At 32.6% G+C, this 22,889-nt stretch overlaps 2 protein-coding genes across 2 annotated transcripts; one reads left to right on the top strand and one right to left on the bottom strand.

Annotated features, from left to right (window-relative positions):
- Positions 1-17,177: 17,177 nt before the first annotated feature.
- On the bottom strand, positions 17,178-19,966 carry LOC105789856 (GTP-binding protein YPTM2). Its single transcript, XM_012617179.2, has 8 exons — positions 19,859-19,966; positions 19,183-19,255; positions 18,946-18,993; positions 18,815-18,862; positions 18,066-18,137; positions 17,796-17,951; positions 17,609-17,712; positions 17,178-17,485 (listed from the first exon to the last, which is right to left on the bottom strand). Exons 1-8 carry the CDS (start codon positions 19,870-19,872, stop codon positions 17,389-17,391), a joined length of 612 nt encoding a protein of 203 aa, XP_012472633.1. The 5' UTR covers positions 19,873-19,966; the 3' UTR covers positions 17,178-17,388.
- Positions 19,967-21,771: 1,805 nt separating this feature from the next.
- On the top strand, positions 21,772-22,551 carry LOC105789855 (stellacyanin). The gene is made up of 2 exons (XM_012617178.2): positions 21,772-21,941; positions 22,045-22,551. Exons 1-2 carry the CDS (start codon positions 21,782-21,784, stop codon positions 22,437-22,439), a joined length of 555 nt encoding a protein of 184 aa, XP_012472632.1. The 5' UTR covers positions 21,772-21,781; the 3' UTR covers positions 22,440-22,551.
- The last annotated feature ends 338 nt before the right edge of the window (positions 22,552-22,889 follow it).

The following is a 22,889-nucleotide window of genomic DNA, read 5'->3' as shown; positions in this document are numbered from 1 at the left end:
ATATCACATTAATCTAACCTTTTCACATTCAAAATTGACCATTAAGTGTTTCAAACATAGCTTACCATAATGCCATTAAACATACTTCAAACATCATAATAAGACATCCAAAACCAACCACATTCTTGGTTCAAACACATGAATACTCCAATTAACCATACATATACACTTCAATCCCTATATACATATCATATGCACATCCAAAACAAAGCATTATAATGGGTCACTTCATCATCATCGAAAATAAACACTTAACCGTATTAAGCTTATACACATGCCACATAATAGAGTAGAACAATTTGAAAATCTACCGAGACTGAAACTAGATAGTGTAAGATCTGGGAATGATCTGATAGACGTGTTCCACAAAATGTTAACTACAAAAATAGAAAATGAAACAGAGTAAGCATTATGTATGCTTAGTAAGTTTATAGGTATTTAGACGATAAACTTACCTTATTTCATAATTAAACATACCGAAATAACAAATTTAACTAAATTTTCTGTCACAACGTTTCACAACCACGAGGTGAAAATTTCATATACTAATCATATAACTATCTATCCATTCAGTACAATTTAATTCAGTAACATTTTATCCAAACTATCAAATGTATATATCATATATTCAATCCATACGTATACATATATATTCATATAAACACATTCAATTCCAATCACCACGTAGAATTGATTAATACATACCTTTATAAATAATTAGCCCAATGAACTATAATACGGATACGGATACTCAGGTAACTACACCACACCAGTAGGCACCGAAGAGTTTAAACAGTAGGCATCAAAGTGCTGATTAGTAGGCACTGAAGTGCTAGATAGTAAGCATCAAAATGCTAAATAGTAGGCACTGTAGTGCGAATCAGTGGCACCAAAATGCAATCTCGTACAAGCGTGAAACTAACCCTATTGGCATGCCAATTCTATCCTATCCTAAGTTCATTCGGGCAAATGTAACATAACATTACCACATTTTACAATTCAGTCATTTCCTCACCTTAGTATACCAAATTGTGTTCCATTAACAATATAATCACACAATTTAAAATTCATGATTCAAACATATACAACACATTTATACATATAAACCTACCATATGAACTTATCGGGTAAGACTAGAAACAATTGCAGTGCCAGAGACTAATTTGTAATTTTCCCTTTTCTTCGATTATCTATTGGTTGATTCGATTCTTGATCTATACGGTAATTCATTTCAATATATCAGTGCTAATTGCCTTATAATAGTTTATTTAATGCATATGATATCCTATTATCACTTTTCACAATTTTCCTAAAATTTTGTAATTTATTCATTTTAGTTCCTAAAATCGAACAAACATATCTTTCACATTTAAGCATTGTTTTACAATTAAATTTCAAATACATCCCTATATAACTCTAAGCACCTATATTTATAGAAATTTCATGCTAATTTCTAGTTAATTACACTTTAGTCCCTGTACTTAAAATTAACAACATTTTCTTTACAAAATAGTACTAGTCCATATCTAAGCTTCAAAATTTACCATTTAACATCCAAAAAGCTTCAAAAGCATCAATGAAAATTTTTAAAATCTTTGAAAGCTTTACTATTTAGTACCCAGGTTAGCTAGATTAAGCTACAACGATCTCAAAAACATAAAATTCACTAAAAACGGACCTGAATTATACCTATATACAATGGACAAAATTTCAAGCTCAAAAAATGGCTTCTCAAACCTTGTTCTTAGCTCCAAATGGTGGAAGATGGAAATTTTTTAATGTAATTTTTCACTTAAACCATGCACTAACTGTACACTTCCAATAAAAATGGCCTAACTACCAGATAAAACCTCATACAATCACTTTTAAACCCTTTTAACTAATAGAAATCAATAGCGATTAACTTTTACAGTTTTTACGATTTAGTCATTGTACCTTAATTACTAACCAATCAATAAAATTACCAGACAAAAAAATCACTATAGCACTATAAATGACTTGTAAATATTAATAAATAAATTTACTAACTCGGTCATCGAAAAAAAGGGCTTTGAAATCACCATTTCCAGTTCCACTAAAAAATGGGCTGTTACAATCTATTGATGTTGCATTCTTCAAATAAGTATCATTCTTTTAAGAAGAGAAGCCTTCAAATCTTTTGAAACAGAGGGAAGAAAATGATTAGTTAATTTACATTATCACTATTTCTCCAACTCCTGCTTTGACAATATCATCAATTATTGTATTTTATTCCACCCAAAAAGAGACTTATGATATATGTCAGATACCAGTGTCTTCATCATAAGATCCAACCCATATACCAGTCAATATTTTCATTTTTTGATCCAACCCCAAGTGACTTTAACCTTCCTATTGCTCTACGTAAAGGTAAATGCAAATGTACCTATCCCATTTCTAATTTTGTTCTATATAACCATTTGTCTTATTCTTCTTCCTCTTTAATTACATCCCTAGATTATGTTTCTATTCTTAAGATAGTTTGAGAGGCTTTGAATCATATTGGTTAGCGTGATACGATATTGGAGGAAATACATACATTAGATGAAAATGGTACTTGGAATCTAATGGATTTACCTATTGGTAAACAGGTTGTTGGGTGCAAACGGGTATTCATCATTAAGGTAAAGTTAGATGGCTCAGTAGCTAGACTTAAAGTTAGACTAATTGCAAAAGGATATGCTCAGACTTATAGAGTGGATTTTTCAAATACTTTCTCTCATGTGGAAAAACTCACCTCTGTTCTTCTATTCATCTTAGAGCTGCTTCTTATAATTAGCCTTTACACTAATTAGATATCAAGAACATCTTTCTTCATGGGGATCTCCAAGAAGAAGTATATAGAGAGAAATCACCTAGGTTTGTTACTCAATGGGAGTATGGAAAGGTCTGCCATCTGAAAAAATCCCTTTATAGATTGAAATAAAGACCTCGTGCCTGGTTTAGAAAGTTTAGTGAAGTAGTTTAATAATTTAGGCTAAAGAAAAGCTATTGTGATAATTCATTATTTTATAAATGATTTGAGGCTCGAGTTATTCTTCTTGTAGTATATGTTGATGATATTGTTATTACGGGAAATGAACATATAGGGATTTCTTCTCTAAAGTCTTTTTTAGATACCAGGTTCCACACGAAAGACTTAGGCCAATTACAATATTTTTCGGCATATAAGTGTTGAGAAGCAAGAAATGAACTTTTTTTTATCTTAGAGATAGTATATTCTTAATCTACTAGTAGAAACTGGAAAGTTGGTAACTAAACCTTGTAATACTCCAATGGTTCCCAACGTGCATCTTACAAAGGATGATGGTGATTTCTTTGATGACCCTAAGAGGTATAGGAGGATAGTTGGAAAAATAAATTATCTCATTGTAACTTATCTGAAGATCGCATTTGTTGTGAGTGTTGTTAGCCAACTTATGTCTACACCCACAACCAAACATTAGACAGCCCCAGAGTATATATTATGTTACTTGAAAGAAGCTCCTAGATGGGGCATATTATACAAGAATCATGGGCATACTCGTATTAAGTGTTGCGCATATGTTGATTGGGTTGGATCTAAGATAAATAGGAGGTCTACTACTGGATATTGTGTTTTTATTGGTGGAAACTTAGTGCCATGGAGGAGTAAGAAGTAGAATAGTGTATCTTGATCTAATGCAGAATCATAATATAGGGCTATTGTATAGTCCACGTGTGAAATTATGTTGATACAACATTTGCTAACTGAAATTGGGTTAGAGTATTCGTCACCAACAAAGCTCTTGTGCGATAATCAAACAGTTATTCATATCACCTCAAATCTAGTTTATCGTGAAAGAACCAAACATATTGAGGTTGAATGTAATTTATTGGAGAGAAAATTCTAGACAATTCAATCTCTATGGGTTAAGTGAAGAGAGAAGAATAACTTGTTGATTTGTTTATAAATGCACTAAATGGGAATCAAGTTGACTATTTATATAACAAGTTGCGCATAATCAATATCTATGCTCCAACTTGAGGGGGAGTGTTATAGATTCTGAAGGGTTAGGTCTTAACATTATGATTTTATTTTATTCTCTTTCCTTATTTACATTATATAGACTTGTATATAAATAGGTTAACTCTAGAGATGAAATACATGTAACTTTTCATCAGTCTATTATTCTCTTATTTTCTTTCTTCTCTCCGTATTTATTAACATAGACCAATTTAAAATTATGAAGAAACATTCTATTGGTGATTAGAGGTGTTCGAGGTCAATTCCAAGTCACCAAACTTTTAGAACAAGCCAAAATAGTACAATGAGAGACAATATGGTGCATGATGTTGTGACGTTTAATAATGTCACGATGTCACTGTTTGCATACCCAATTTCATAATATTGCAAGGGTCGATGTCATGACATTGTAGCTCATAGTAGTGATCTTGCGAGGGACTATGTCTTGAAGTTGCTTTTTGTATATTGAATGTTGCAAAATTACAAGGGATGATGTTGTGACATTGTAGTAGAGCAACCCAAAACACTTTAAACTAAACCAAAACAACAACATAATGTACCATTGTAACAAACCATTTTTTAGTGGTGTCAAAAATAGTGGTTTCGAGGCCATAAATCTAACCAATGAGTCTGTAAATATTAGTATTTAATATTTATGAGTCAAAGATAGTATTATATCGAAATTTTGATATTACAATTTTTGTTAATTAAATGAAAGTGATTTGTCCCTAAGTCAAGCGATTTTGGAAAATGAGGTAGTAGGACCTTATTTCTATAAACTGAGCCCATAAATATTTTATAAAATATTTAGGAGTGGTTATATAGGTATATTGAAGTTTGGTCCAAAAATTTTAGAGATTTGATAGTGAATTAAGTAAAAGGACTATATCGTAAAAGTTGCAAAAGTAAGCCATTATTAATTTATATGTGTTAAATAGATATAACAACATGAATTGAGGGTTTTAAATAGAAATTAAGCCATAAGTGTTTATAGTGGACGATTTAGGTAAGGTATGTTTTGAAATTTCATTTAATTTCAAAGGGTAAAATGGTATATAAATTAATAAGTATAAACTAAAATAAGAAAATCATGTTCATCTTCTTGATTTGGTTATAGGAAACTAAAAATCACCATTTTTAAGCTCCCTTAGATTCGTTCAAGCTCTAGTTAATGCATGATCAAGAAATGGACCAATCTGTTGATAAATGAGGGAAAGGAAAAGTTGTCAAGTAATCTTCGTCGCGTGTCGTTAGCTATTGTGTGTTGGTAAGTTCGTATTAGGTTTGTTATAATATTTTTATTGATTTGAATTACTTATGTGTTTGTGTATATATATACATATATGTTATTGTAAATATGACGGAAACGAGTAAGACCATAGCCGAAAGATGCTATGACATCATGATGAAAACAAGTAAGACCATATGTAATGCCCCAGAATTTGGGCCTAGAAGTATTGGGCCTTGAGCAAGGGGACGGTTAGGAAACTGTACACAAAAGTATGTTTACTTTAGTGGTTAAGGGTCTTGAGAGGAATTGGAAAAGTCTTGGGTTCAAACTTGAGCTTTAGCAAAAATTTTGGTTTTAAGTGGATAAAACCCTGGATGCTTGGATGTAGGCCTTTTAAATTATTGTGTTAAAAAAATGACATAAGGAAGCATGTGGTCTAGTGGTTGTGGTGTCATTAATTGCAAGGGAGCCTAGGTTCAAGTTTTGGCTCTTGCAATTTATTATGGTTTTTCTTTTAAAGGAACCTAGACTTTGGCCTTTTGACCTTTTAATTAATTGAAGATAAAATGTGGCACAAATGAGCTTGTGGTCTAGTGGTGGTGGTGTGAATTGGTTGATGTGAGAGCTTGGGTTTGAATCTCTTGGCATGTAAAGAGTATTTATTTTATTTCCCTGCAGCATGAGAAGTGGAGTTAGACTGAAACTCTATAAGGTAAAGTTTGAATTGGTCTTGGAGTTGTTATGAAGAATATCAAGGAGGGATAAGGGGAGGGATTTGTGGAGATTTTCAAGGTGTTTGAAGGGGGAAGAGAGTACTGGTCGAATGAGACTCTAAGGCCTTAGGAATTTCGGCTGAGGGGTTTTCTTTCAGTTTTGGTCAGTTTGTCATCGGTTTCTTAAATTGTGAAGGCCCTTTTCTTTCTCTGCTCTCTTGTGCCGATTTCGCAAGTGGCCATTTGTGCATTTTGGGTATTCGACTCCTACCATTCTGGTAAATTAAACTATTTTGTTTTCAAGTCCATTCCTCTCCCCTTCTTTTGCACCAACATCTGCCGAAACCTCCTCTTCTTCTTTATTCTTTTCAAGTTCGGCCAACTGCTTGTTTCATCCATTTTTGCCTATTGATTCTTTCGGCCAAATCTATCGCCCTAGCCCTTGGGACTCTTCCTCCTTTTCTGCTTGTGACCGAAAGTTCTCTCCTCCCTTTTTGATTCGAATTCTTCTCTTCTTCAGGTAGTTCTTACTCTAGCCAAAACTCAACACTATCCCCTCTCTATTTCGGTTCCGCAAGTATTTCTGACAAGGCGGTAAGTGGTTGTGTTCCCTTTTTTCTATTCAAATCTAGTTTCTTTAAACTTTTCTAAAATTTAAATATTCTTTTGGTTGAGAAGATGGTATTCGTGGATTTAAGCCACATTTTCAATCGACCCTAGCTAACAAGATCTATTTATAATTCAAATTCATGACAAGGCGTGTGATCAATTTTGGGTTAACGATCTTAGAGGATTAAACCACCCTCATTCAATCAAGGTAAGGTGGTATTTTTGGGCTAAAAGTTAAGAAGTGGTTAAATTGATTCGTCAGTTAACTAACTGAAGGTTGGAATGAATGTAGGTTGGTGCTCAAGAGTTTTTGGCAAGTGTTCGCAAACAGGTGTGTACACACCCTGATCTGACTATAACACAGCAAAAGCCGAAAAACTGGGAATACAGCGATTGAGGCTATATGGGCGTGCGAACACTCGTGTGGTGAATCGAGCCCATGAAACATGGGTTAGATTGGAGAGGCCACCACGAGCGTTCTCGTGCTCTTGGGCCGTTATGGGCCACGTTGGGCTGAAATGGGTCGTGTGGGCCCAAAGGGCTCGTGGGCCGCACACGGATAAAATCCACGTTAAGTGGGTAAATTCTGGACTGGGCTATGTAGTTCGCGTAGCCGTGACTGAATTTGGGCTAAATGGGCCACACGAGCATGTGGGCCCACTTGGGCCGAATATAGGCCTTGGGCCCATTTACACCGTTATGACCATTTAGGTTATCTGTGTCGCTCGAGGTGACTGTAAACCTTCAGAAAGGTTTTTCAATGATCGTAATGCCCCTGAAGGGTAAATGACTATTTTGCCCCTCGAGGGTAAATGACTGATTTGTGCTATGGTTTGATTGACTTAACTGTGAACGATATGACTAATTTTGAGCATGACATACTGCGTACACGACATACTGCATGGGGTTGGGATCTTGTATTGGAGGAAGTGATTGATTTATGAGGGTCGCACGGGTCGCATGAGACGACTGTGGACCCACCGATGGCTTTAAGCCGATTATGTGATTGACAACTCTAGTGAAATATTGGTTAGTGCCGTAACCGGTGCTACTTAAGGGTGTAGGGATGGGTGGGTCAATTTAATCCCCACAGGAGTGTAGGGTTGGACAGGAGATAGAGTGCAGGGTTGGTATGGGTATTTATGCATTGCATATACTGATTCTGATATTGAGATAGGCTTAGGCCCAAATATATGTTATATGTGCCATTTGTTATAGGCTCGGGTCCAACCGAGGCTGATAGGGGCTAAGGCCCAATTACCACCGTTACTGTATTGGGCTAAGGCCACACTGTACTGTTACTCTTAAAGGGCTCAGGCCTAGACTGATTCTATTTCTTTAATGAGGGGGAATTACACACTGAGTTTTCGCAAACTCACCCTGTTTTTAACCTTTTAGGTAATCCCCAGCGTTAGACGGTTTGGATCTGCGAGGGACTCAGAGAAGGCCACACAACGACACTTGTTTTATTATGTTTTGCTCATTTACTTAAGCAATTTGATTTTGATTCGAGTTGTAATAAGGCCTCTATAATTTTTGGATTTTAAATTTGGGATTTGATGTGATTGTGATTTATATCTGCTAGAAGTAGAACAAGATTTTCTAAAACAATAAATGTTTTCTAACTCTACGTTTCCGCACCTTAATTTTTAAATATCACGTTTTTGTAAATAATTTGCTTTAACTTAAGCTTCTACAACAATAAGGTTTTGAAGGTGATAACTTTTTAATAAGCCTCGAATGAAAATAAAAAAACGCAAACTAAGGTTTTATACAAGTTTTAAATGGGAAAAAGTTTGAAATTTCAAGAAGGGTTTTTAATGAAAACATGTTTTTTGAAAAACACTTCAATGTGACACGCTAGATTCGGGACTAACTTCTAGGCTGGGTTTGGGGTGCTACACCATAGATAAAAGACGTTACGGCAACATGATGAAAACATGTAATACCATAGCCGAAAGATGCTATGGCATCAAGACGGAAGTGAGTAAGACCATGGTTGAAAGACATCATGGCATATTGTAAATAGGATTAAGAGCATAGTTGAAAGACGCTACGACATCCTTTGACAGTTGTTTATTAGGTATTATGTACCAATGATGGAGTTCAATAAAGGAATAGTTAGTGTCATGTTTGTGTATGATTTATGATTAAATTGAAAGGTATGATATGTTTGATTATATGAACTTACTAAGCTTTATATAAGATTACCTCTTTTGGTTTTCATTCTTGTAGATTGTCGGATCCGCGTCGTCGATTGGATCAGTTTTAGAGATCACACTATTCGCCAACACTTCGATAGCCTTTTTGTTCATTTTGGTCCGGTTATAAGTGTCATGTAAATAAGGCTTTAATATGTTAAATTTAATAGGTGTCTTGATGATGTTTTGGCCAATTGAGATGTAAATATGTAAATGGATGTTTGGTAACTTATGAAACTTTGGTTTGGTTATATTAGCCTTTGGAAACTAGATATGAATGGATGATTTTGACATAAGGTATTTGGGATTTGGTTAAATGTTTGAATAATATTAACAAGTTGATTATGTCTTGAGTCGTATGATTGATGTTATATTTGAATTGTGGTGCCAATGAGGGCATATTGGTTAGGCACATAGGTTGAGTGTGAATTGATATGTTTTTACTCTTTTAGGGACATTTTGAATAGGTTTGATCGTTGGTTATTGCATTGCTTAGAGCTCAAGCATTTGTGTAACGACCCAAAAGTCAATGGTATCGAAAAGTGTATTTTCGGGACCTCGTTTCTATAAACCAGATTCGTACATATCGTTAGTGAATAATTATGTAGTTATCTTGAAAGTGAATTGGAATTTAGTTAGGTAGTTTTGTGGAAGGGTTTTAATTTAAGTACAGAGACTAAATGTAACAAGTGATAAAAGTAGTAATTAATATTAAATTATAAGGTGGGATTAGATTACGAGACTTATTAAATTAATAGACCATCATTATATAGGTTTGATAGTGGACGATTATGGGGATATTATATATATTATATATTAATTATATTATAACATTTAAGTTAGTAAATTATATTAAAATAAAATGATAATAAAATATATGAAACAAATAGCTTAGTGGGAAATAGAAAGAAAAACAAAATTTAAGTTTCATTGTCTTTACATGTCGAACTTGAGAAAGAGAAGATGCATATTCGACCATTAATATTTAACCTTTAAAGCTCAAATTGGTTAGTAAAATTTGGTCTTTTTGTATAAATTTTATGTTTTTGGAACCTTAAGATTATAAGCTAACTTGCCCACGTTGGAATTTTTAGAATAGTTGAAATTATGGAAGTTGCCATCATAGAAAAATTAAGTTTTTGGTGTTGTTTTGATAGATTTTAAGGTTGGAAGTTAAATGAGACTACTTTGTAAACTTAATTCATGAAATTGTGCATTATGGACTAAATTATAATTAAATTCGACATTAGAGGTTTAATTAAGTAATAGAAAGTATTATAGGGACTCTAGGAAAATTTGGTTTAATGTTGGGAGGATTTTGGATAAATTATGTTAGTACCGGTTTCGAGGATTAAATTGAAATTCATGTTAAAGTAGTATAAATTTTGTAATTAAATATGAAATGGTATGTAAAATGTTAATTTAGTATATCTGTTTAACTCGTAGCTAGCATTGAATCGGAATTTTCGAGTAAGAAAGGAAAAGGCAAGGTTGTCGACGAGTAACTCAGAAATTACGGTGTGTGTTTCTAAACTATTTAAATTGTTGTATTGAGCATTTGCATTATATGGTGAGTTAAGGTAGGTTACAAGTTGATTTAATGTGATATGTTTGAAATGGTTGAATTGGTTATTTGTGATTGGGATTGTATTGAATATTATTGAAATTGAAATTGATTTTGTTATGGAAAGAAAAGATGTTGCTATGAGCATATATTCAAATGATTGAATTATTTGGATTGATGAAATTGTATTATGAAATTGGGGAATTGAATCATGAATTAAATTGAGAATTACGTTACCCTATTAACTGTTCAGCAGGGCTGAGTATAATTGGCATGCCATAGGATAGGAAGAGTTTAGGGTTTTATGACTACGTGTCGAAGAGTGCTGGGCACCTCATTTGTCGGTTTTACCGACCAGCGCAGGGGGCAATTTGTTTCTACGGATTATTTCGTCAAGCACTGGGTGCCAAATTTGGTGTGTTGGTTGGATCCGCGTATCCAAGTCTGAGTCATATTAATAGGGGAAAATAAATAGAAAGTGGTGAAATTGGAAATGATAATAGAAATAAAGATGGAAATGGCTTTTGTGTATTTTATAACAAATGTAGAAATGGAAATGTGATGATTCATGAAATTTCTTATGTTTGAATTGAAGTAATATATATTTCTTTGCATTACTTGAGTTGCATTTTAGTTAAGTAATTGAATATCTTGTACCATGTTTTAATACTCTGATAATGGAAGCACCACTGAGTTATACTCGGCGTACGTGGTTTTCTGTTGTGCAGGTTAGGTACCTAGTAGATCTAACATCGACCCAACATCGAGTGATGATCCAGACTTCAAATGTTGGTGAATGGTCTTTATGTTAGTTTTGGCATGCACCTAGGTTATAATGCAATAGTTTTGGTCATTTTTGTATATTGATGGTCTTTTGTGGTATGGCAATGTTTTGCTTTTGGTTATAGACATTATTTTGGATTTGGTAAATTTTATGGTTATAAATGTATTATAATGTGGACATATTTGGTTGCTTTGTGTTGGTAATTTGGTATTTAGAACTTTAGAAGTATTATTATGGATGGAAAAAGTTTGATATGTTAATGATGTTTTAGATGAATGTTTAGTGTATATGTATATACTTTATGGTGTCAATGAGGACACATTGGTTAAGCACATAAATTGTAGGAAATATGTATGTTTTAGACTCAATTATAGGTGTTTGAAAGCATTTTTATAGCTGGTTATTGTATGGCTTGGCACCTAAGGAATTGGGGTTGAAATGGCTTGTTTTGAAAGCAAATTTTAGGTACACACAGCTTGGGACATGGGCGTGTCACATGGTCATGTGTCACACACAACCGTGTCTTATTGTTTTTAGGTGCAAGTTTCACACGGTTTGCAACATGGCCGTGTGGTCCAAAATAGTTTGTCACACGGTCTGGGACATGGTTAGCGACATAGCTGTGTAACCCAACATCAAATGCACACACGGTTTGGCACACAGCCTGCAACACGGTCGTGTGGACCTATTTCAAATACTCACACGGGCAAACACACGGGCTGGGACACAGCTGTGTGTCCTCACTTTGAATGCTCACATGGTCTGGGCTTTGTCACACGGCCTGGCCACACGGTTGTGTGACCCCTGTTTTTCAAATTTTCAAGTTTTTCTGAAATTTTTTGAATTGTTTTAATTTGATCCCAGATTGTTGTCAAACTATTTTTAGGGTCCCATAGGTTCGGTTTAGGGCCCGTAAGTGTATTTTTATTATATATATAATGTGTTTTTTATTAATGTATTTAGAATTGTTTAATTGTTTTCATTTAAATTTAATTGTTTCTAATTGTACTGTAATACTCCATAACCCTAATCTGGCGACGGAGACAAGTTAGGGGTGTTACAATTTGAATGTGAGTTAACTTATTTTTGAATGAAATTTTGAGCACACACAGCCTGTGACACGGGCTACCACACAGCCGTGTGCCTCACACGATCGTGTGACACGACCGTGTGATTCTTTAATTTTGGTGTAGGTTTTTCCCACACAATCACAAGTTGTTACATGGTCTGCAACATGGTCATGTGACCCTATTTCAAATTGAACACGGTCTCCAACACGGACGCGTTACCCTATTTTCGAATTGTATGCGCTTTGGGCACATGGCCATGTCTTTGAGCCACTTGGCTTAGGCTCTGTCACACGGCCGTGTGACCCCTGTTTATACTTTTTACTTAGAATTTCATAGAAGTTTCAATTTAATCTAGAATCAATTACAGTTTGTTTTAAATGTTCCATAAGCTCGATTTAGTTCCCAAATTGATTGAATAGCATGGAAATGATTGCATATGAATTATTGTGGTTATGTATGATTAAATCATGAAAAATGTTAAAGTTTTATAATTGTAATACCTTAAAGCTCGGGTTGGTGACCAGACTGGGTATAGGGTGTTACAATTATTAAGTTGCAAAAGCTTTTAACCAAATTCAAAGGACATTTAAATTCATATTCATCATAATAACATTCTCGCCTATTTTAAAAATCAAAGTGTAACTTATAAATTATGAAATTTAAATAAAATTTTCACTTATTAACATAGAACAAATAGTTACAAAATCTTTAAGTGGTAATGCGAAACCTCCAAGTCACAAGTACAATCTTCTCGAAATATTTTTCACCTTTGGGTTTAACAATTAACGCAGTAAGCTTGAGAGCTTAGTAAGTACTCAAGGATTATCCTAGCTTGCCTTAACCATTAGTAGCTTGAGTCTGTTATAAATTTTTATGCAAAATTCACTTAAGCCATATATTAAGGAAACTTCATTCCATATCTCTTATTAGCACATCATTAATACTCAAGCCACTTGACATTAGTTCATTTCATTTATTACTAATACACAATTAAGGTGGTTCTCTTATGATCGTATTGCTCTTAAATTGAGCTTTCATTTATAACATTATAATTACACAATTGTTTTTTGAATCATACACAATTTACATAGTTTGGACACTTAGATCTAGTGGTTTCCTCGTTTTAACTTGCGCTTAAGTTAACAAATTTTAAGCTTTTATTTCGTTTTCTCATTAACCAAGTGTTTTAGCTTTTAACACTTTGTCCACGTCACATTCCTTTACTTATTCTCCTGCCCTTAATGCTTATCATTTTATTCAACTTATGGTAATTCATGATCATAATCAAATCTTATTTTCAAGATTTTGATTCATTACCCTTAGTAAACCTTAGTATGATAAAATTTGGATATGCGAGATTCCAATCGACCATCCTGAAATATTGCACTAGAAGTGCATCCTTCCAAACACCTTAGAAATGGATCTATAACAATCATAAGTGCTAAGCCTAAAGGCATCTTTTAACCATATTCTTCTAACACAAGCGCACTAACTAATCCCTATGGCATGCTAATTGTATTCTTACTAATCACTAAGTTTACTAGGGCATTACACTTATTAGTCATTTAGACAATTTTCGAATTGCACATGACAATCACGTTAGCTCATAAAACATGGTTCTCACATTCACATAAAAACAAGTATACCATATTATACATCGTATATCATTTTTGTCTGCACATATAAGCACATTGCATTTTTCATGGTTTTCCTTATTCCCACTTTTTAATATATTTCATTATATGAAAATCCACTCTTAGCTCATTGTATCAATAAATCACATTATGTCATAACTATAATTTGCTTGACATTTCTCTAATCCATTATACATTAAGTCAAGTTCATAAATTCCATTATGTTTCTTCCAATTATCACAACTCATTAATCTATTATTTTCTTATATACATACTCTTAATCCTATTTGAAATAAATGTAGTCAATTTATATTTTTGTTTAATCATTTTAGCATTTTTCACAACCATTTTATTAAGATGAAGTTAGGAGAATCCATGGTACTTATCTCTTTAACAACAAAAATTCCAAATAGAACTTCTTCTCACATTCTCAACACTTGAATCCATACCAAAAATAGCTTGAAACCTTTTCTTCCATTGATCTCCTTTTCTCAACACAAAAACATACATATAAAAGTCATTACTATGAGCTCCAATAATTGTTCTTAATAAAAAATCTCTAATATCAAATATGGAGATAGTAGAAACTCATTTTCTTACCATGGTTGGAGCTTTCTGTCTCTAGTCGTAACTTTCTCTGACTAACCCACTTGAAACTCTAGCCTTAAATGAGGAAGAAGATGGTCGAAATTAATTAAAAAGTTGTTTTCTGGTAAGACTTAATGGAACAAAACTTAGGTTTTTTTTTGGGGGGGTGTTGCTTGGAAGAGAAAGGAAGAAGAAAACCATGAGAGGAGAGGCTCTCCTCCCCTCTCAAGTTGATGCTGGAAAAAAAGGGGGAGAAAAAAATTGAGAAAACATATCAGCTTCCTTTTATTTACCACAAAAGTTGAGTCAAAGTCAATACGTCAAAGTTACTCAAATGTGCGGTACACATTTCATCCCCATGTTTAAATCTAATTCAATGGCTCGAAATTATCCTCAATGATTTAATATCTCAAAATATAATATTTTCAATGTAGATTTCACATAAAATGACCAAAATGCCCTTTAAGTGGTGAAATTGCACTTCAGTCCCTTTTTTGTCTCATCACCTTTCTTTATTCCATTCAAAACACTTAATACATAAAAATATTTATAATTTGCACTTATTTTCCATAATCATCAATTATACATTCATAAATTTGCATTTAGGACCTTTCTCAATAAAATAAAAAATTTATGATTTAGTCCCTAAATTTCCATTTGTATTCAATTTAGTCCGCAAAATCCTTTTTCTACACACTTATCTATCCAATTGTATGGAACCTTACTAATGCATTTTAGCTCATTTCTTCATTGTTGGGAAAATTTTCATTTTAATCCCTCGTACTCTTCAAATTTTACAATTGAGTCCCAAAAATGATTTCCATCATATTAACACATTCTAAGTCATATTCATGTCCAACAATCATTATTAGCTCTTATTTCCTCAACTTGATCAAATTGCATTGTAATCCTTTAATTTTTTCAAAATTCACAATTTGACCCGTTTATACCAAAATCACATATTCACAATCATTCTCTCAATTTCCTCTTCTAAAATTAAATAAATTCTATAAGACTTCTTTTATAAAAAATGCTTTCAAGTTCTATTTAAAATTTTCATTGTATTGAATCTTAGAACAATACCATTTACCATACTAAAAATTTAGGGTGTTTCAACAATCCTTTTCTCTTGACATATAGTGCATGCACTTTTGTAATGATTTGACAACGCATTGTACTCAACAATCAAAGGTGTCGAGTTAACCTTAAAAAATGCATTTTGAAAATAAATTTTGAGCAAATATGTTTTAACAAATAATAAAATTTTCAACAATATCAAAAAAAAAAAAATTGGGACGTTACAACAATCCTTTTCTCTTGACATATAATGGATGCATTCTTATAATGATTTGATAATGCACTGTACTCAATACTCAAAAGTGTCGAATTAACCTTAAAAATATATTTTGAAAAAAAATTAAGTAAATAAAATTTAACAAATAATAAAAATTTCAAGAATATCAAAGTAAAACACCAACATTGATATTCATGATTAAAAAGATCAGACATCAAAATTGAAATTTATATAGGCTAGATTTATGTTGAGAAAATTCATCGATGATCCATTTTCATCCATTACCTTTTCAAGCTGCATTAATCATTCATAAAATTTATTAATAATTCATTATAATCCACTATCTTCGATCTTTTATCAACATTTCATTTTCATCCATCACCTTTATTAATATTTCATTTTCTTGTTATATGAAAATTTTAAAATATATTAGTAATTCGAAAAGGTTGAAAATTGAAAAACAAATTTAAAGGCATTAAGCTTAATAAAATTTTTAAACTAATATTTAAAAAAAAGTCACGTAGTGTATACTCTCTGTTTATAACGTATTTCTGGAATAAAATTCTTCTTCATGTATAAAAATAAGATATTTGGGAGAAAACAAATAGAAACAAATGAGCTTTTAAGAAATTATTTGAAGAAAATTAATAGAAAATACTTATTTGAAAAAAAGTAGTAGTTAGTTCTCAATTAAATTTTGAAAAATAAGTTTAATTCAAAAATATTAACTTATTAAGAATATCAAATATAAAGTATATGCATATTACATTTGAAAAAAAAAAGTAAATTACACTTATATTCACTCTAAAATAGGGTCTGTCCTATTATGGCACTCCAAAAAAATTTTCTTGGTTTAATCACACTAAGTAAGATCATTGTGCGAATTAGTCACTATTGTTAAAATTTTCTTTTTCTTTTAACGGATTGCTAACATGGCTCATTGAATGATTGACACATGAGTTTTTTTTGTTGACTTTTGACTAAAGTTTAGAAACCTCCTTATAATTAGTCCAAAACTTTTTTCCTTAAACTTTATAAGGAGATCCTTAAATTTTAGTCAAAAGTTAACAAAAAGAATGCCACATGTCAGTCACTCAATGGGCTAATATGTCATGTCGCAGTTTGTTAAAAAAACGAAAATATTAACGGCAATGACTAATTTGCACAATTATCTTATCTAGAATAACTAAATTAGAAAAAAAATTGGGGTAACTAAAATAAGACATATTACCCTATTTTAGAGTAAACATGGTGTAATTAAAAAAAAGTATAATTCACCTAAACAAAATTATAAAAAGATGATATATGAATTGTGTCACATGAGCATTGGATAATTGGTTAAATAAAATTTTTAATTAAAAGATGAATGATTATATATTTTAAAAAGCATGGATGAATAAATTTAAGTTGTAAAAGCAGTAAAGATTGTGGATGATAAACACAAATTTCAAAAGTGGTACACTCATATTTATATTTATTAGTCTTAAAAAAGTATATGTGGATTAAAAACATTTAAAAGAATAAATAAATATGGATGGCGAATATACTCGATTTGTACAGGCCATTAGCAAGAATTTGATTTCAGAACAGCTTACAAACAAACTGAAACTGCGTAGTTTTTCTCTTGTTGAAAGAGAGCAGAATTAAGAAAGCTATTCTAACATGCATTCATTCTTCAGGTAATAGGTCAAAATTAACTAGGAAGAGCAGCATCCAGTCTTCTGGTTAACAGGTTGTCCTCGTATCTGCACCATTGGCGGCCTCGCATTGTTTAACGCCGGCTGACTTGCCATCCTAATGTAAAAGGAGAAACAAAAGAAAAAGAACCAACTAGGATGGTAATCGGAATTCTGAAGGAAGATATGGTTTCCGCAGATGAAAATAATGAATCATGAATTTACAGGCAAAAGAAGGTACCTGTTCTTAATATCACCAGCCATGGCCATAAAAGCTTGCTCAACATTAGTGGCATTTTTTGCACTAGTCTCCATAAATGGAATGCCAAGTTCATCTGCAAAGGCCTATGAACAGAAAATATGGATGCGATTCTTTTAGTTTTCAATGGTTGATGAAAATAAGCAACACAGAGTTAAACCACTATTACCTTGGCTGTTTCATAAGAAACCACTTTTTTAGCAGTAAGATCACACTTGTTTCCCACCAGAAGCTTGTTCACGTTCCCACTTGCATAGCGATCGATTTCATTCAACCATTGCTTCACATTGTTGAAGCTCGCTTGGTCGGTAACATCATAAACTATCTGCCAGATGTCGAACAAACGTTATGAACTTGTCTATAAAATGTGAAATAATATGTACCAAAAAGAGGACCACAATGAAGAAATAAGGAATGTATGCATGTCGAGAGAACTTACTATAATGCCATGTGCCCCTCGGTAGTAGCTGCTAGTGATTGTTCGAAACCGTTCTTGCCCTGCAGTATCCCACTGCATGTTTCAGTAGCTCGATTAGCAAAGGAAACAAAATAAGATATTATGGTAAGAAACAAAATGAATACACACCAAGGCCAAGCCAAAATCTACCAATGATATTTAAAGAATATATAAGAATAAAGCGTTGTCAAGGCATGCTCCTAGGCTTGCTTGCACCTTGCTCCTTAGCACAAGACAAGCTGACCCTTTCGAGAAAGGCCCATTTGATCAGGCGTACGCCTAATGCACCTTAGCACCTTTTTTTGCAAGGTAATAGGCATAAAAAAGCCTACCTGATTGAAAGGGATAATATCAAACTCTATACTTGTCGATATTTGAGTATTCAACTAGAAATGGACCACCACAAAGAAGTCAATACATATTGACTAATAAAAAGAATTGCATGTTTTGTAGATAAATTAGTCCGCACTTTAGAGTTTATTATACGTCTTACATATATGCATACATACTAACACACTCATATCAGCATTTTTTGCTCCTTGCACAAGCGATAATACAAGGGTTTAGCGCCTACAGTGCGCCTTGCATCCTTGACAACACTGATATCACAGGTGAGTTAAAAAAAGACAAAGAAAACAACAAATCAAACAAGAACCATGCTATGACAAGGAAAGATATGGTTTGCATCCATTGTACAAAAATAAAGCAAATAAACAAGGAAAGATTCTCACAATTTGAAGTTTTAGAGTTTTCCCATCTTGCTCCACCGTGCGTATTTTCTGTACAATAGAAACAAACAAATAAGTTAAAATTTTCAAATAAGGAGGAGGATTACATTCAGGTACAGGTCAGAAATGCTCACAAAGTCCACGCCAATTGTGCTTATATAACTCTCCAGATATGAATCATCCTGTATTGAAGCGATAAATTAGGTAGTCAGATTGCAGGTATGCTTTCAGAATCGATTGAGCTCACCACTAGAAAGCTTGTAAAAGATGCAGCGGAGAAAAGTAGATTTTATGCTTGACTACAGACTGCTATTGCAAATCTAGCAATAAAGTATAAGCGACATAAATTAATTGTTACAGTGGAAGCTTACAGCAAACCTCAGAAGAAGACATGATTTGCCAACTCCAGAGTCTCCAATCAGCAAAAGCTTGAATAAATAGTCACTGCACAAAATAGTTTAAAACCTATTAACATTTCAACCAAACAACAAATCGAGATGATATCCATAACAAACCTAAAACATCTTTATTTTTCGACAAAATCGAAAACTCTGAATGTGGATACACTAGATTGCTCCCACATTCAGACATTACCTTAGGCGCAAACTAGTCCTTAACCCATTTCTATATTCAACGACAAAACCACAGAAACATCATAGGATAGTAATACGACGACGAACAAAAACATTGTACTGAAGACAAACACATGAATACTTAAACTCAAGAGATCGTTTCTCCAAATTCTTGATCAGAGTTCAACCATAAACACACACACAATTCAGCTTTGTTTTCTAATTAAAAATTATTAAATTCTAATAAAGCAATAGCGTTAGATCAAAAAGCTATGGAATTGACTATATGTTAAAAACACCCAATTCCTTGTATCATAACTGTAATAGAAGGCGTTAGGATAGATCTATACAAAACGAAGCCATCATGGCAAAGAAGAAAAACTTCTGGGATCTTAAGCAAACAAAGAGAAAGAATCAAGTGTGAACAAACTATAACGAAAATAATATAAATCAAATCACTGATCATGAAGCATACTATTCAGCATTCATGACTGTTGGTTTTGCCCGAAAACGAGCCTGCCCCTTGGTGTAAGGATGGGACCGGTTACTGACGAAAAAGGAAAAAAAAAATATTGAGCTTGTTTAGTTTTTGTTATTATTTAGTGAAAAAAGGTGAGACAGAAAGTGAATAATATCTTTTATTTTCGTTTGGTTTGGAACTAAAGACAAGACAATTACAGAGGGGAAAAAATAATGTTTAACGACATGTCCGAAAAGATTGCATTTTAGAGTGGCATCCTAAAAATTCCCAAGTCAAACCCAGAAAAATCAGCAAATCTTTACTAAGAAAATCATATCTTTTTTTATTATTTTTTATTTGGAAATTATATAGCTTAACATATAATTATTTATTAATACAAATATGTTGTTTGGAAATTACACAGCTTAACACGTCATTTTTTCCTTTTTTTTTACATTTGAATTGTATAAAATTTCCATAAATTATTTATGAACAGATAAAGAATATTAATCAGATTCAATCCAACCCAACCCTAAATTTAACGTGAATTGTTAAAGTATCTAAGAGTAGCAAGCCAACAATGGATGGAGCCGACTTGTCCAAAATCAAATCACAATGCCATGTTTGATGATTTTGAGCAAATAGAGTTGGTGAGGAGTGGTTGAAAATGAAGTTTAGTAGTTGTCGCAGTTCTAAAGCCCTTCCTAATTGACTTTGGGGAACCAACATTTGTAGTTTTACAAGAAATATCAACCAACGCAATCGCTTCTATCAATCGGTCACATGGGGATTTAAGTGTAAGAAAATGTATGGTAACAGCACATTCAATCAAACCCTTGATTAATGTTGATCAATTTTAATAGAAATTTTTTATTAGAGTAAATAACAAAATAATTAAATGACAACATGTGAAATGCCAGCCCTTGATGCTAATGTGGTAAAATGTTAAGTAAACAAATATTTTTTAATAGATAAAATCTTAAAAAATATTTTTTAACAGATAACAAATCTTAAAAAAATATTTTCTAGGTTTATTCTGTGTTTTTAAATAATTCTAAAAAATTATTAAGAATTATATAAAATTATAAAAAATACAATTTTAAAGGATTACCTTAAAAAAATTAAAATAGATGTTTAGAATGAACTTCGACAGATACATGTCTAAGATCGTTCACCCAACATTTGATCTATTGGTTTAAGTGTGTTTACCGTATTTTCAAGGTTGTGGGATCGATTTACAGGCTGTGTGCGTGTGTGGAGGACGTGGGTTTAAGTGCACTGAAATACATTATCTTCCTATTTATGAATTGGGGAGGGGCTATGGACAGTTCTAGACATTGTGCCAAAAAGAGCGGATATGATAAAAAAACATTAATAATTATTAAAAAAACATTTTAAAAAACTAAAATTATTTTAATCATGTTTTAAAATATATATATATATATATATATTTATAATTTTTAAAACCCTAGGGATCACCCCTTCCTACCCTTACCAACATCTTAATTACCTTGATAGGATTTTTTTGGAGGATAACCGAACTTGATCCCCTTCATGAAATTTGCACCAATTCTCTTTAAATCCAACGTGATGTCATCCTGCATTTCCATTTTGGCTCCATCTTGACTTTCATCCTTTGAAATTAGATCAACAAATTCTCGATTACCAAACTTATCAACGTTAATGGATAGTTTGATAAATTAATTTTTTGATTGATTTTTTTCTCAAGGTTTAATTGAACAAATCCATTTACAACAAAAATAACGGAAAGAGCCGAACGGTAGGTATCTTACCTCTTGACTAGTACTAAGCCATTCGCAGATCTGTAGTTAGGTCATCTAATAATAATCAACCCTGAACTACATCACACACACACACACATATATATATGTATAATGCAAAATACTAATCCTCTTATATCAGTTATATCTCTCATCCATGGCTAAGCTGATTCTGCTTTCTCTTCTTGCTATTTTCTGCTTTGCATTAACAAGTCATGCAGCAACATATGTTGTTGGAGACACTTCTGGTTGGGACATAAGCACAGATATTGATTCATGGGCTACTAACAAGACATTCAATGTTGGTGATGTTCTACGTAAGTGTTTTTCTTGCCATCTCTGTGTCCAGACCAGATTTAACATTTATTTTTTATCAGAGTTTAGTGACAAATTTTGGTTTTGTTTTTGGGTTCTTTGTAGTGTTCCAATACTCATCATCTCACAGTGTAAGTGAAGTTAATAAAGAAAGTTTCGAAACTTGCAATACAACAAATAGTTTGACAACTTTTTCTAATGGGAACACAACTGTAACACTTTCAAATGCTGGAAAGAGGTATTTTGTTTGTGGCAACAAGTTGCATTGTCTTGGAGGGATGAAGCTTCAAGTAAATGTACTAGAAGATGAGAAAAAATCCGTAACCGTAGGTGCTCCCGAAGCTCAACCGCAACCTCAAGCTACGATTCCGAAGCCTTCTTCGAAGACCAACAATCCTTCTTCAACTGCTTCGGATGGTTTTATCAATGGTGGAATTGGATCTCTCATAATAGCATTCCTTTTTATGGTCTCTACAATGTTTGGTCTATTCCAGATTTGAGAAAAATGTTCATAGATGTGCACTGTTACTCCATATTGAGATCAAAATTGCTTTACATTGTTCAACACCAACAAACAGTTCATTAAATCTAAGGCAAATCTGTTTACTCTAACTTTCTATTTGTGGACTGCTCTACGGACAAGTAAATTCAACCTAAAACAAATTAAAACACAATTCACAAATTCACTTACTAGATCCAATTAGAGTGAAGCCTAATTGTTTATTTAACTTATATTTCAATCATAAAATGCATCACTTTATTTTAATATTAGATAAATATAATTATTTGTGTATGCAGTATATAAACATAAAATGACTCTATATTAATAGTTGTGTTAATAATTTATGAGAATTGAATCCAAACAAAATTTCATGTATCAAATTGCACAAAATCAAAGTTCATGTAAAATTGCATATTAAATCAAAATTAATGTATAATTTTGAAATTTA

This window comes from Gossypium raimondii, chromosome 2, assembly GCF_025698545.1.
Source record: "Gossypium raimondii isolate GPD5lz chromosome 2, ASM2569854v1, whole genome shotgun sequence".
Classification (NCBI taxonomy): domain Eukaryota; kingdom Viridiplantae; phylum Streptophyta; class Magnoliopsida; order Malvales; family Malvaceae; genus Gossypium; species Gossypium raimondii.
This window is presented reverse-complemented; position numbering and strand designations above follow the sequence as displayed.

Excerpts from the sequence above, each read along its gene's own strand:
- LOC105789856 (XM_012617179.2), bottom strand. Across the intron at positions 18,994-19,182 it reads GTCTTCTTCTGAGGTTTGCT|GATGATTCATATCTGGAGAG; the intron begins GTAAGCTTCCAC and ends GCTTCAATACAG. Across the intron at positions 17,952-18,065 it reads GAGGGGCACATGGCATTATA|ATAGTTTATGATGTTACCGA; the intron begins GTAAGTTCTCTC and ends GACATCTGGCAG.
- LOC105789855 (XM_012617178.2), top strand. The coding sequence starts at position 21,782 with ATGGCTAAGCTGATTCTGCTTTCTCTTCTTGCTATTTTCTGCTTTGCA. Across the intron at positions 21,942-22,044 it reads CAATGTTGGTGATGTTCTAC|TGTTCCAATACTCATCATCT; the intron begins GTAAGTGTTTTT and ends GGTTCTTTGTAG.